Here is a 15847-nt window from a genome sequence, read left to right as displayed (position 1 = left end):
AGTTTCGTATTTGTTGCTCTTTCAGTGGTATATTAATGATATAAAGGCTTGAATGGTGTATATAGATAAATTAGATACATGAGCTAAATTTTTTAGAACTTTCATCTTGACTTTTCTGAGGCCTCAGTTTCTCTGTGTAAAGCATCAATATGGCATATACTCTTTCAAATACAGATATTCTGCTCCTTCTACAAAATAAATGGAAAAAAGATGTTAGTAAGAGACCACTGACTACAGTTTAATTCCTCTGAAGTTTTCATGTGGGAAAACCATCATTGCTGCCATCCTGCATCTAATTTGATCTACTTTGCAGTTTAAACACAATGGAATTTGCAAGTATACATATTTACAGGTGGGTGACAGCAGATAACATCGTAAACTCATTAGGACTAATATAATAGGAGTGGAAACAGGATCTGTCTGTGTACAGTGGATCTATAGAGATCTCCAATAAAGCCCCAGTTAATTCTTATGTTATGTTTCTTTCCTGGTCCATAGATGGGAAGCACAGCTTACACATTTCAACTCAGCAAACCTTAGGTCAATTTTGAAAGAAAAGATTCAGTCAGTTTGGAGTGTGGAGCTGTCGTGTACCAGATAGAGCAATGAGCCCCTTCTGTGCAACAGCAGCAATTGGATAGCAATGGGAATGAGGTATAATATTGAGAAATCAAAAATGAGAGAGGTTCGGACAAAGGGAAGAATAACACGGGGAGTTAAAAGGGACAGACACAGGGCTTAAAGCCAGCAGAACCGCATCACCTACCTGAAATACTTTTGCCAAATTGTCAAAGAGGGCTTGACCAGCACTGACTTTATGCTTGACTCCCCTGACTGTGCCATTTTTGCTGAGGATGTTGACTCGCTTTGTACCAAAACCTCTCTCTTTAGTGGCTCTGACTAAAATGAGCAAGTCGTCCTGCTCATTCTCATTTTCGTCACACTCAGACCCTACGTGTCCATTCTGCTGGCCATCCACTTCACTCAGCCGGCTGGTTTGGTCGGTCTCCGAGCTACTAGCATACTCAGAGTCCAGCGAGTCAGCAGCCTCCCCGTCGGCATACACCTCTTTCAGCACTCTCCCACTGTGCGAGGATGCAACACGGAATCGAACCTTCCTCGAGAGCCTCTCGTTGTCTCCCTTCACCTCACTTTTAAACATCGCCTCTTCCATTGATATGAGCAGTTTGCATTGTTCCAGTGTGGTGCCCATTGTATTTGCCAGTTTGTCACACTTAACAACAATATCAGCGCTGTTTTCTGTTGACAGGGGTTCTCATATTATACTAAAGAGGGTTCCCAAGAAGCTACCCTGCCGTTCTGCAGTTAATAATGAATGTATTTGTGCTATGGTTACCTTTAAACTAAAACCTGTAAAATGATCCCATTAATTAAATATTAAAAAGCCATTGTGTACTTTTTGCCACTAAGAAAGCAAGCAAGAGAGGGAGAAATTATATTTATTGATTAAAATAAAAAATCAAAACCACACGTGATAAACCAAATAACAGAAACTACACAGGTTTATATAACACAGTTTTTGTTTGCTGAGAAAGACAAAGAGGAAGAGCTTTTCACAAGATCTGCAGGTTAAACCTGTTTTGTACATGGTTTAGTGGTAGACTTGACAGTGCTAATGTAAAGGTTGGACTTGATGATCTTAAAGGTCTTTTCCAACCAGTTGATTCTATCATTACACCTGAGGGGAAAATTGCAAACTTGAAGAGGTCAGAGATGAGCACATTTCTTTCATGAAAACACTTCATTCCTCTACCAATCAGACCTCATTCACCAAAGTTTACCTTTTAAATATGCTTACAGAGATTTGGTGGGGAGTTCTGATTCGGTCTTTTGCAATGCTGGCCTTTTCACAGACTGGCAGAGTAGTGGAGAAGCAATTAGTCACAATTCACTGCACAGAGTAACACAGCATTATTAAATAAAACTGAGCCACAGCTAGTACTACACATTAACCACAGCCTCTGTCTAATTTGTCAATTATTCAAGGGACTGGGCCAAGGAATCTCAACAAGGAAGTGGAAAAAGCTAATTAATTGGGGCAACAGGCATAAACCAAAGAAAAGGTGGAATCAACCACAGGGGAAGCAAATTACCCTATCCCAGCAAATCACAAGTAGAGGTTGGTGTGGTGTTAAGCACCCAGCACTAGATGTAAATATAACAAAGCCATGCTTGAGGCTTCTAGCTTATGTCAACTCACTATCATGTAGTAGCACCTTAGACCCCCAGGCTGGTCCTGAGTTTGCATGATGATCCCTACTTACAGTGCTACTCCTGCATTTTCTTCATTTAAAGCAAAATGCAAAGCATTCATTACAGCAGCATCAAGAACTCCACCTCCTTCTCACTTTCCTGGCAAGCATTCCCTACACACTCCAGCTTCATTTTTTTTTTTAGACTCATGAATACTGAATTGCTTCCTCAAACCTGTGACTCCCTGACAGGTATAGGTATGAAATGAGTCCCTAGATACTCAGCCAAACCAGCCTGCAGTCACGAGCAGCTGCAGGGCTTCAAGCACCTGAAGAGGCTTTCTGGCCAAGACTTTGGAAATGCAGGCTCAAATCTTTCTTCAATTAAGGTGGTGGTTATTGGAACTTTCTTTTGAACAAGAGGCATGAAAATACTGCTCTTCAGCTTAAGCAAAATCACAGTTCTTGTGACTAAACTCTAAAATTACTTATTTTCCATCTACAAAATGGAAAAACAAATTACTAGTGGCATCTCATAGCTCTTGTGGTTGTCACATTTCTTTCTAAAAGAGATAATTCACTGTGTTATCAATTATTGATTTACACAGGAAAAAAAGGTAAAAATAATGTTATGAGAGTTAAAATGTATTGATACTCATCTTTCAGAGAAGAAAAATAGCTTGAATCAATGTCTGTACTAATAACGAATACAGTTATAAGACACCTTGTGAAATTCATTTGGGAGGGGTGGTTTGAATCACTGATTGTGATATAGCTGCTTGCCCACAGGTGCTTTAACAAGTACAGATTATTATTACTAAAAACTGAGAACTAAGAACATTCTTGGTAGCAAAATTAATATTTTGAAATATCTTTTATGGAGTTATCCAAGCAGGGTTGCAAGATACCTAAAGAAACCACTTTGCTTGGTGCCAAACCCAAAGTTAACTATATCATAGTGTTTCCATGATTATCTGAGAGATCTCCTCTTAGAAACCTGCAGTAATTTTTTTATATTAATTTTAATTAAATAATAAAACTCAAGTCCTTTGCAATGAATTGCCACAGATACAGAATTCTGAGCTTTGATAACAGAAATATGTTGTACAATACTTTTATAATATTTTTATGCCCTCTAATTGATGCTATATACTCTTTAACATAGAAACCACTTTATTCTTGTTGCAACCACTGGGAAAGTCTGTAGTACAAAGGACATGATGCTGAGTGATTTAAAGAGTTAATGTAGCAGTGAATAAATGAAGACTTAATCAGCATCACATTTTAAAAACACTCCAAATACTGTTAGCATCTTATTCTCTGTTAGTAGGAAATTAGTTCATCATTTAGTTTCACGGCAATTCCATTATTTTTATGTTTGGTTATGACAAATGGGAAACTGAATGCACAGTTTTCTCTGCAGCAAAATAAGTTAACTGACTGTGGAGTGTACCCCTGATAGAGGCATGTACACACACTTTCATTGGGATTTCATCTTGATGTTCCAGCTGTGGACCTTATCTGAAGAAACATGTGACTTTGGGGGTAAGTGCACAGAGCCAGCACAAAATAGATTACAGACTCGTGTGTACTCATGATTGTATTCATGATATGACACTTGAGAGTTCAAAGACCTTAAATGAATATATTTGTACCATCTGCTGCGTGCATGTTCTGAACAAAGACAGAAAGGATGAACTGACTAAGCATCTCTGTCCCTCCTATAGAATAAAATCTGTAGCTAATGCTGACACTAACTCCACTTACCCATTTTGACACTGCATCCTGCCAGTCGTTATATTTGTATGTATCTTTTTCTAGCTTCTTTAAAGAATTTTTTTTTCATTCAAAGCATTATTTCATTTGATGAAAAGTAGGTTAGATATAAGGAAGAAATTCTTTATTGTGAGGGTGAAGCAGTGGAACAGGTTGAGCCAAGAAGCTGTGGCTGCCCATCCCTGGCATTGTTCAAGGCCAGGCTGAATAGGGCTTTGAGCAACCTGGTCTAGCAGAAGGTGTCCCATGATTCTAGTCTCATTTATAACCCTGACATTATTTCTTTAATATATAGGTGAGATCTAGCTGTCAGAGTTCATCATATATATATACACATATATACTTCAATTTCAGCAGCTTATACAGGTAAAGATTCTGTCCTAGACTCTCCATTATTACCAGCTTCACCTCAGGAAAGGACCACAGATTGATAACATTAAACTGTAGCAAAATTCTTGAGAGAGTATTTAGCCATGTGTTTTAAGCAGCAAAGATTGTTTGCATTTTTCTGAAGAAACGTAAATATGTTATTTGAAACTACTGTAAAAATGGATCTCATGACATTCTCATTGATTAGACAATAAAAGTTATAAAGAACTGATAGAACTGGTAGTATTAAAATAGCAGTAAAATGAAAGGTGAATAGTGAATATGAGACAGAAACATGCCCAAAGAAGAAAGAAATAAAATAGGTTGAAATAAACAAGTGCCTTCTTCATTTATGATGATGTGATAATTTTAATAGACCAGTTTACGCTATGACAAAGGGTTACACTCTCTGTTTTGATGTAATGTGTAAGTAGGGCCATTTTGCCTTATGTATTTGCAGATTATTAAATATATATAGAAAATCTGTAGGCTGACTTGATACCATCCAAGCTGGTGTCATTCGTCATTACACAGATGGCATGGATTCACAGTGACATGTCTTGTGATACTAATGTTTCTTCACTCTACAAAGTCTGTTTGCAACTGCCTCTGACTATATTACATGGGTAGTAATCAGAAGCCTAATCTGTAATCTCTAATTATTAAAGCACAATTAGCAGAGCAGTCATCAGAACCCAGATATTTAAGAGCCCTACATTTCCCATCTATTGTTGGGAAGCAGGTATTTTGGTTTGTAAAAGCGTGTGTGGAAAGTTGAGTTTGTTCAGTTACAAATATGTAAATTTTTTGAACAACATGATCTATGCTTTAGATATTACAAAAGCAGATGGTTTGAAGAGTGAACACAAATATTGTTTCTAGCTGAGACAAATATAGTGCACTTCCCACTTTTTCAGAGAAGGAATATTTATATTTGCCAAGCTGGCAAAACATCTGTCTACTTTTCTGCTGGTCCAGAATAACATTTTAACTGTAGTGAAGGTCAAGAGGACAAAGAGCATGTTCAGGTACCCATCAGGGAACTTCTGCATCTGGCAGCTCTTTGCTAGGCATAGCAGCTGCTAAACTGAAATACTACAGATGAAAACAGACAGACCATACTGTTGCTATTATAACGTCTAATTATTCATATGACAAGTGCTTTACACTGCCATTTCATTTTATTTGTAGATTTCATTTAACTTCTGATAAACCATTGTTAGACAGAATGGCAGGGTTTCTGTGTCTCTATTACTCTTTACATCAGTGAGTTGGTTGCATTGTTTTTTCAATTTATATAATGAAGGAGTTGAAAGAGGAAATCAACACATGTATCTAGGCCATGTACACAAGTGCAAATGGAGGTAAGAAGACATATGGGATCTTTCTGCTACCCTTCTTGCAGGGGTAGCAGAAAGCCTCCATTTCCAAACTCTTTAGGTAGAAGTGCTCTGCATTGTACCTGGAAAGGTAGTCAAAGACTATCTTTAACTAGAAATTCACAGCCATTCAAGCATATTCTTTTATTTTTTCTTTTTTCCACAGTAGGTTTACACAGGAGCCAAGCTGCAGAGCCAAATGCAGAAGCAGCAGCTCATGAAGTCCTTCTGTCTTTATGCAGTAGTTCAGCTTCTGCTGAAGAAGTGTTTTGTTTATTTACTCTAAATAAATTAAAAGATCAGCTCTTAAATGTGTTAAATATCTGAGTTATATGAGGTACAGACCAGTTCTCCTTCAGGACAGTATGTCATACTTCTAGCCTACTGACTACAGTAGTAAGAATAGTAGGAATAGTGGCTGGGAACCTTGATCCATGTCCTGTGGTTCATAACAAGGATAATTGTTTATTTCTTCTCTAACACAACCAGTCTTAAAATTCACTGTTTGTAGCTCCACTTTTTCTAGTCACATAAGTCATCACCAAAGGCTGTGTTTAGGCGTTAGCTCTCTCTCCATAAGCTTTAATCAGTAGCTGGCCATCAAAATCTTTGGTGGTCAGAAATTTTAGAGTCCAGAATAAGATTGAATTTTTATGCTGATCTCCATTAAGACCTTTGATATATTTTCCTCCTGTGTTCTAGTTGAACAGGAAAAATAGTGACAGAAAAATATTTCCATTCTAGCAGCAATTTGTAGAGGAAAGAAATGTTCTATGAAAAAAGATTGTTTTATAGATAAAATGAATCAGGAAAAAAAAAAAAAATTCAGCAGAGAACAAAAAAGCATGTCATAAGAGGTAATTGCTCACCCAGACTGTTCCCTTATATAATGTACTGGCTAGTTATTAAGCAAGACATTAAGTTCTGTCTACGCAAGTAACACCGCAGTGAATTGTGAACTTACCGGTCCGTGGGGCCACATATTCAGTACAGACATTCAGTCCAGTCCTACTCATTGTAAGATGAAGAACAGAACGTACACCTCTCCCACAATCTACCTCCCAACTGAGCACGACAAGTGAGCCCTGAGGAAGGTCTAGATGCCAGAATCTAGCGCAGGATGTATCTGAGGGTCACTGTCAACTAAAGGATTGCTGTGTAGCAACCATGAAAATATACGACAAAAATATTGTTTTCTGTCTGATGTTTCCACAATGGCTCTGCTTGATCCCATCTCAGATCAGGTTTACTGTCATTAATATGGGAAACTATAGGTGAGGTTGTGTGGCAAAAGAAAAAAAATGGAGATTAGAAGAGCAAAATATTTGTAAACATTTCTTGTAAGTTCTGCTTAAACTTATTAAATGTGAAAATGTGCTCCCCTCTTTTTTGGTGTGGTTTATAACACGTTTGTTTGAAATCTGGCCTAAAATCTGACTGCCCATCAAATGTCACAATCCAAATACTACCAAAGATTTGGAAGAAGAACCTGCTACAGGAAGCACTGATTCATTAGGAAGAACATCCTCTTCTGTGCCCATTCTTAATTTTTCATTGCTTCAATGACAAAGGAACAACAGGAACTTTAAAAAGATAATAATTCTTTGCTTGGAAAGAAAAATGATGCACAGACTCATGGTATTTTTCAAGGCTAATTTTCAGGGATTGCTAACAGTCCCTGTTTGTTGTGAACAAAAATGAAAAAATCAATATGAAAGCTTCTGAGAGTCATTTCCATTCTCAGAACTCCACATGAAACGGAAGCAAAGATACCTGAACCCTGTCATAAGATTCCTCATGCATCTATTTCTCTTAGCTCCCCCTAGAGACACAGGCCATCTTTCTGCGTTAGGCCTATAACTGAAAAATGAAAACAACACAAGTATAGGGATTAAAGGCATCTGACATTCAGTTACATTGAAATAAAATGGGTGGAAAGAACTAACTCTGGTGAAATTCAGTTTAATACTGCTCTTTCTCATACGATTAATTATGTTTGTTAATAGCTATCCATGATAGCATTCCAGGCTACCCATGTTCATGGATAGCATCTCTGGGTAATATCAACTTAATAAAATTTAAAACAAATTCTATCAAACTTCATCTCTCGACTCATAAACACATATGCATTCCAGGCACAAAATCCTTATAGACCTTTTTGTAAGGAAGGTATCTTAGGCCTACATGTTGCTTCCAATATTTTGAATAAATTCTAAATAAATCATTGAATGCTGCATTGTTAAATTTTATATGTGGTGGTCTTCCCCTCATGTTGTTATGTTCCGTTAAACAGCTGCTGAGTCCTACTGCTGAGCTGTCAATACTTCATTAGTGAGTGACCTTATTTAAACACATCTCTTAAATGTTCCTTGGAGACAAGAAAGATTTAATTATGTACTTTTACTGGAAGAACTCTGAGATTCTTATAAAGAAACAAAAAGTATTTATAAATACTGTGAGTAGGCTTGTGGTCTTTAAATTTTATTCTTAGATTACAAAAATGTTTTTCAGGTCAGTTTATATCCACCTGGGTTTTTAGATAGGCAATATTTATTTTGGGACTTTAATTCAGAGTGAATCAATGCTAACATGTAAGCAGCCGTCTTTTGGTCATATTTATTCTTCTGTGGGAGTACACACAAGCTACTGCTTGCACACTGTATGGAAAATCTGCTGCTGAGCATGCAAATGTCAATCAAAACCCTAAATATGATTTGAAGCACCGATCTTGCATGCCTTTCTCAAACATTCCACTATGTAGTATTTTTTGCATAGATTTTTGAGTCAAAAATATGACTACTGGTGATTTAAAATTTCTTTGATTTCTTGCTTTCACAGAAGAAAATCACATTCAAAGTTTTCTTCCTATCATTTTATCCTCTTTAGAAAACGACATCATTATTGTGACTGTAGACAGTAGATACTCTAAAGGTAGTAACCTACAATAATGCAGCTTAGCTCTTATTTCGCACGTAGGAATAAGAGTGATGAAAAAAAGACAAAGGACTTTCATTTAGTTCTATTGCTACTAGTAAATATTACCACTAGTATTCTTTCTGTGAATTTCTTTTATTCAAAACTTGATAAATTCTTATATATTGTTTGTTCTCCATGTCTTCAGATCATTTCCAAGAAAAGAAAGAGTCCAAAATCTTGTGAATTTGGGTTTTTTTAACTGCTGTTCATGTATGTAAACATCAGACTGACCCCTGTTTGAGGAAGACAATCTGCATACACTGTTTTCCCATATGGCCAGTAACTGATAAGAAAATATGTCCAATCCCACAATTAAATTTTTAATTTAAGATACAATTTTTGGCAAGGAGTTATTTACGTATATGCAAATGTATTAAATGCTAGTTGGAAAGGAAAGGCTAACACTTCATTCAGCCTTCATGATATCAGAAACATATCAGCTATGTCTTGTGTGCCTGTGAGGAGAGTTTAATAGCCCTGCCTTCTCAAAGGTAAGAGCCATCCATGGACACAGAAGAGGTGAGACTGCTTTAACTTTTCCACTTGACAGTAACAAATAACTAAGTCTAGGGTAAACAGAAAAAGACTAGTGTCCAGGGTTCAGCAGTTGCAGTCATTTTTCTCCTTCTTGGTAGCTGGTGCAGTGCTATGGTTTTGACTTTCAGCCTGGGAACCACGCTGATAACACCGATGGTTTTAGTTGCTGCTCAGTGATGTTTACCCTGACCAAGGATTTTGTGAGCCTCATGCTCTGCCAGGGAGGAGGGGAAGCCGGGAGGAAGCAGAGACAGGACACCTGACCCAAACTAGCCAAAGAGGTATTCCATACCACAGCACTTCATGCCCAGTATGTAAACTGGGGACAGTTACCCGGAAGGGTTAGATCACTGCTCAGGTCAGGCTGGGTATCGGTCAGTGGGTGGTGAGCAGTTGTATTCTCTTTCCTTGTTATTTCCTTTATTGTTATTGTTATTGGTAGTAGCAGCAGTGGTTTGTGTCATACCTTAGTTACTGGACTGTTCTTACCTCAACCCATGGGAGTTACATTCCTTCGATTCTCCTCCCCATCCCTCTGGGAGCTGGGGGGAGGAAGGGGGGAGAGTGAGAGAGCTGGTGCACGGCTGGGCTTGAACCGGGACAAGTAGGCAGAGGGCAGGTGATTAGGATATTGGTCTGTTTAATGCCTGAGATAATTGCAAGAGGGATTAATCTTTAAGTCAATTAGACTGTGGATCTCAGCCACTGAATTGGGAATTGCCTTAATTTGATTCTGTGATTCAGAAACCCTTACCATGTTCAGGGAAATAATGTCAGCAAATGCTTGTCTGGACTGACGAAAACATGCCAATGATTGCTGCCTTATAACAACAGAAATTCAGAGCTTAGTGCAAATGAAGGAGCCTGGGCTGGTGATTCATGTGGGCTCAGGGATGTCAAGTGCTGTTGGAGCCAGTCACTGGGTGAGATTGGCACACAGCAGCCCCAGGCAGGTGCAGAGGGGGCTAGAGAGGCACCACCAACAGAGGAGAGAACCTTTCCTTTTCTGTTTACTAACAGAAAAATGAGTACTTTTTGATCGATAGAAGAAGGAAAAGCTTAGGAGGACAGATTATGTTTTCTTCTTTTGGCACTGATTCCTTCAAAATCACTGGGAAAAAAAATGGTGCAGTGCTGTCCAGATTTTTCCTTCTGCTTCAGTGCACTGTTGCTACCATAAATCCAGTTATTTACAACTCTAATTTGCAGTCATTTCCCTGGGCCACTCACTTGCTATTAAAAAAAAACAAAAAGCTAAACATTGCCAAACATCGTCCAAAAGGATAGGCACATACCATAGAACTGGGGGAGAGGAACCACAAATACAGTGCCCTTAATCTCTTTAGAACCAGAAAACACCAATTCATCAGCTGAGTACCCAGCACTCTGATATTTGAACAGTGTTTAATACGTCGGCTTGTACATTATAATGAATTATATACCTTCAGTCACTTATTTGTTTGCTATTACTATTATTATTTCAGCCTTACTGCATTCCTCAGGAAACCAAAGACACCAAAATAAGCATAGCCTCCATACACTATACTAATCTTGTTTTCATTTCAGCTAAGGATTTTGAGCACTTAGACTGAGCTAATTCAATTTACAGGCTCATTAACCAGTGCAAATGAAAGCGAAAGTCAGTGTGTCTCCACAGGAATCCTCAATGTTAGAACAGTCCCTGGGTTTTAAAACTGCAGGAGCTCCTGCTGCAGCATGAGTCTGCTTTCTTATACCTGCAATCCAAAATAGAATCCAACAGGTGAAGAAAGTGGAAAAGAAACCGAAAATTGTAATGCTTTTTCCCCAGTAAATATTAAATTGCATTTTAATCTCTATAGGCTTCCTGGTCAAATCTTTACAAATAATGACTAACTTCCCAACAGGCTTTTGTGCTAAACCACATTTTTCTTATGATTCATATTAAAACTTTTTAAAAATTAAAGAAATATTTCTTTCTCTCTCTGTATCTCTTTCTTTCTAGCTCTACTTCTATTTGTCACAGCTGAGGAACAGTGACAGTATTCAACACTGTTCACAGCAGGCATGTCTGAGGGCTGTGTCATGAGCCTGCCTGTCAGACCTCTTCAGAGCACCCAACCCCATAATGTTATTACGAATCACATTATTGTTCCACCTTTTACTTACAAGATTCTTCCCATGAATGCAAGATTCCTTAATTTATAAAATGGTTTTCTGGTCAGAATACATTTTGGAGGGGCTTTTTGGTCTGTATCAATTTGCTTTGGTTTAATTAGCTTTACTGTAACTGTTTGCTTACTATTTCTTATTTATTTGCTCCCGGAGCTGAGAAGACTGCTGAATTACATCGGTTCCCACAGGATGCAGCCTTCCACTGAGCACTGGTATATAAATGACTACTTGCTCTGTGGTTTGTATTCATCAGAGGCAAATTCAGATAGACACTCTCACTTTATTAGATTCTTATATTTGATATATGTATTCACGAAGGCAAGATTTCAAACTAAATCTTTGGTGAGGTTCAGTGGTAGTCATTTCTCTAAGTAAGCTCAGCAGGAACTCAGACCTCCCCATCACCTGCCATCAGTGATGCTGAGCTCAACATATTGATGAGCTGCAGCACATTTAATTTAAGAGTTTACCCTTTGTCTCCAGTTAATAACATACATGCACTCTCTTCTTTAAAACAAATCCCTTTTACAAGCAGGGGACTTTATGCCTGGCAGCAAAATACCTGGTGACTAAATGTCACCTCCTTGAACGCAAAAGCTATTTCATTGTCCAGAACTGTTCCTGGAACACTGAGCAGCATAACAATTCCTGATAAAATAGGCACCTGGGATGTCTGCTACTGCAGTGAATTTTCATACACATGCACTGTCACTAAAATCACATTTTATTGTGGTCTCCAGAGACTTTCATTTATTGGACTTAAAATCTCCCTTCCAATGGCACGTCAGTTCCAGGCCAAGTAATTTGTGAGGTTTCCCTCACCAATTTTCCTGCAAATTACATTTTGTGGGGCTGATTCTCAGTTTTCTGCAAGAGGCTTCATTTATTTTCAGCAACAAAAACCCAGATAAAAGCTAAATCAGCTGGGCAGGTGAAGATTCTGTTCAAATAAGGAAGCCTTTTGGTAGTTTAGCTCTATAACAGATACCAGATTATTTAAGGATGTCCCAACAAGTGACCTGAATGAACCTTAGCCATCAATGATATGTCCTAAATGCTCCAAAATCATGAGCCAGGTCCCCTAAGATATTCAGACCGGGTAAATACTGTACAATTTTAAAACATACATATTTCTTTTCTCTTTTATCTTGATCCTTTTATTGCACTCCTTTGATATTTTCAAACCTTCCCCTGTAACAACATAGACAGTAACCACATTTTTCACAGAAGCTGAGAACTTCCTGCAATCCTTTTTATATTAGTAGTTATGCATTTGCCCAGGACCATGTCCAATCATATTTTCAGTATCTCTACATTTTTCACTTTTTTGCTGAAGATCACCAGTTACTGTGATACAACAGAATTGTAAGAATTGCTGAATCTAGTCTCTTAGGATGAGGCACCACAGGGTGCATAGAGCACCTTGCATTTCTCTCAAACATCCCCAGTACAGTTTATCATGTAAGGTATAGGCTAGCAAAAGATTTAGTCATTAACACACAGCGTTACAGTGAGAAGAGACCTCAAAACCTGGCACCTGCTAATCCATCAGGCACCTACTTACGTGGATTTCTACTTGCAGTTCTGACTGGGTTCCTGTTACTGCAGTGTGTAAGCACCTAATCTGTTTGTAGAACATGTTCACAATGAGGTGCAGAAGCATTCATCAGCTGCCCACATAGTTTAACCCGGGAACAGCTGGGAAGCAAGTCATTATCCCTTTCTGTGGAATGACTTGTGATTTGGTGTGACCTCAGGGGTGAACTTCTTTACAGAGTCTGGATACAGCACCATCTGTAGTTCACATTGCCTTAACTGTCTTACCTGGCATTTTTGTGATAGCATTTTGATATTTCATTATAGAGCAAGTCAATATAGACCTTTCTCAGAGGAATGCCCATGTTGCTTGCTACAAGGGTAGATGAGACTTGTGAAGTTTGGTATAAACACAATATGGACACCAGCAGCTAACAGCACAGCCACTCTGAAGTAACTATATATGTTATGCCATTACACAGACCCTTCAGGCAGTTCACTCCTACTGAACAGACCTAAAGTTTCTTAATAGGAACTGGAGTTTTTTAGCAGTTCAAAGACAGACTGCACAGCAAGTGCAGTAATATGTACAGCATTGACCTGAACTGGCCCACTGTTAGCACTCAAATGGCTGTCCCAGACTTCTTGATAAAAATGAACTCTGCACCACCTGCCAAATTTTATCTTTTTTGTTTCAGCCCTCCTTTCCTTTACAAATATCTGAAGCAAGCAGTAAGCCACAAGGTTAAACATACACCGAGACAAGAGAGGGTCAAGTGGTAAAGTGAGGACTTTTCCTGCTGTCTCCCTCAGGCAGCTTGAGAGTTGACACCACAGCGTGCAGCAGCACGACTGAGTTATCATCTACATGAGCAAATAGGATAAAATTCATGTCAGGCACACTAAAAACATGGGGGTCTGGCTTTGGAAACTCAGCTTTAACACAGTATTTGCTTAGAGTTAACATTAAAATATTGCTTTAAAAAAAAAATCCAAACATTAATTTGCCACATTTTGAGAAAAAAAAGATGAATTAGTGCAGAATGCCTTGGTTTTGAGTTCTGTATTACCATTATTTGTTCATGTAATACAGATTACTTTTCTGAGACCTAAGAATGCCAGTTTCTGTGTAAATGATACCCACAGTTATACAGAGAATACTTTAAGCAAACATTGGTGAAAAATTGGAAATTTATACACCTTTTATAACATATTTATGTTACTTAGGAAATTACTACATAACATGGCTTATAGGTATTAAAAAATGTTCATTTTTTAGTACAAAAGTAGGCATTTAGTGTGATGATATAGCTTACAAGAATACCATAATCATATTACTGAAAATACAGATGTACGGTAAAATTACTGCTTTATCATGATAAATACTTGATTAGAACAAACATAAAGTTTAAGTCCAAGTTTTGGTTGTCCATGACTACAGATGGAGTAGATGTACACACATGCACATTCACCAGAATTAAGTGTCTGAAACTGTCTTGTTTTCCATTTTGGAAGAAAATTGTTCCCTCCCTGCTGGTACATAGTTGTAGCCCTTATTTCATCAGACTGCATACATAAGATGACCCATTTCCAGGGCTGGTAGGTTTCCTTAGTGCCACCAGCTGAAGTCATGAGTTTCACTTCACCTCAGAGAAAATAAAAAATACTGGTGATTTAAAATAAGCTCAAAAACCACAAACACCCCCCCCCCCCAAAAAAAAGAAAAAACCCCAACAAACAGCACATGTATTGGTGCATTTCACATGTACATCAATTTCTTTGGCATATGCTGTTCAATTTGTCAAACTATTTGTATGTATGTTAGCGTTTTTGCTTCAGTATCGTATTTGCTGTACTTGCATCTCCCTACTTCTGTCCAAACTTCTCCCAACTTGAAACATTTTCCTCTAACTTTCAGGCACCATTAACTAGAAAATAACCTCTAGAGATCTATTAATTTGTACAGTAATTGAGAAAGGTATTAATTTGTGTAAGTTTCCTTCAGCTTCAAAAGTAATGACTTCATTAGGAGCAAATATTTTGTTACAACCAATTTTGTGAAAGTGTTTTAATCAGATTCAAAGTTCCTGGCAAATAGAGCAGTCAGAGAAGAAATGTTTGCCTATCAAGCAAAGCTTCCATGGTCCTGGTTTTGATTTCCTTTGCTTTGATCCCCTGCTTGGTCTGCTTCCCCCACCTCTCAGCCTTGCTGCTTCACCTGCCTTCTGTATTTGATCTCCTTGGATCCTTCCTTGGAGGAGTTGAATCTCCACACTACTTTTTAAAGTAAAAAAAAATTAAAAAAATAAATTATTTAGAATTTCTAGCTTGTAAACTTCCAGCAATATTTGTGTTCAGTAAAGTCCTGCTTTATTAGTTGTATACAAGAAATACATAGTTCCTCTGACTGGAACAAGACAGATTACAGCAAAGTAATTTTCCAACAGATTATCAAACTATGCAATCTGCTGTTTCATGATCAATAGATGGTGTAATGCAAGAGGTGATTTCATACCTCTCTGGTTCCTGCAATGAAATAATTTTATTATACCAGAATTATATGTATTATCCTCAAACTAACTTTACAGTTGAATGCATTGTCTCAGGAAACAAACATATTCCTGAAGTGCACTTTAACAGTGCTTTTTTTTCAACTTTTTGATCTGAGAAAGCAATCTGTCTGCAGTGTTTCTAAAAAAACAATATTTTCAAGGAAGAAACGTAGTATTTCCGTTGATCTGGGGATTTCAATTTTTATTTCCTTTATTGGAATTGTGAAAGAACCCAAATTTATGCAAGAATAAGAAATGAAAATGTCTTTTCAAATGGAGCTTGAACTGAGGCAGTAACTGCAATTCTCATTGATTAAACTAATTGCTTGTTTAAATATCTAAACAATTTGACAAG

At 37.7% G+C, this 15847-nt stretch overlaps 1 protein-coding gene across 1 annotated transcript in view; it reads right to left on the bottom strand.

Annotated features, from left to right (window-relative positions):
* GRXCR1 (glutaredoxin and cysteine rich domain containing 1) overlaps window positions 1-1162 on the bottom strand; it is a 42721-nt gene extending 41559 nt beyond the window's left edge. The window contains exon 1 of the mRNA XM_062642428.1: window positions 767-1162. Coding sequence (XP_062498412.1) covers window positions 767-1162 — 396 coding nt within the window. The remainder of the gene's footprint in view (window positions 1-766) is intronic.
* Between the last annotated feature and the right edge of the window lie 14685 nt (window positions 1163-15847).

This window comes from Pezoporus occidentalis, unplaced genomic scaffold (genome assembly GCF_034315485.1).
Source record: "Pezoporus occidentalis ecotype Australia unplaced genomic scaffold, CSIRO_AGI_Poc_V1 ctg71, whole genome shotgun sequence".
Classification (NCBI taxonomy): domain Eukaryota; kingdom Metazoa; phylum Chordata; class Aves; order Psittaciformes; family Psittacidae; genus Pezoporus; species Pezoporus occidentalis.
Note: the sequence above shows the minus strand (reverse complement) of the source record. Positions and strands in the feature narration are given on the sequence as shown.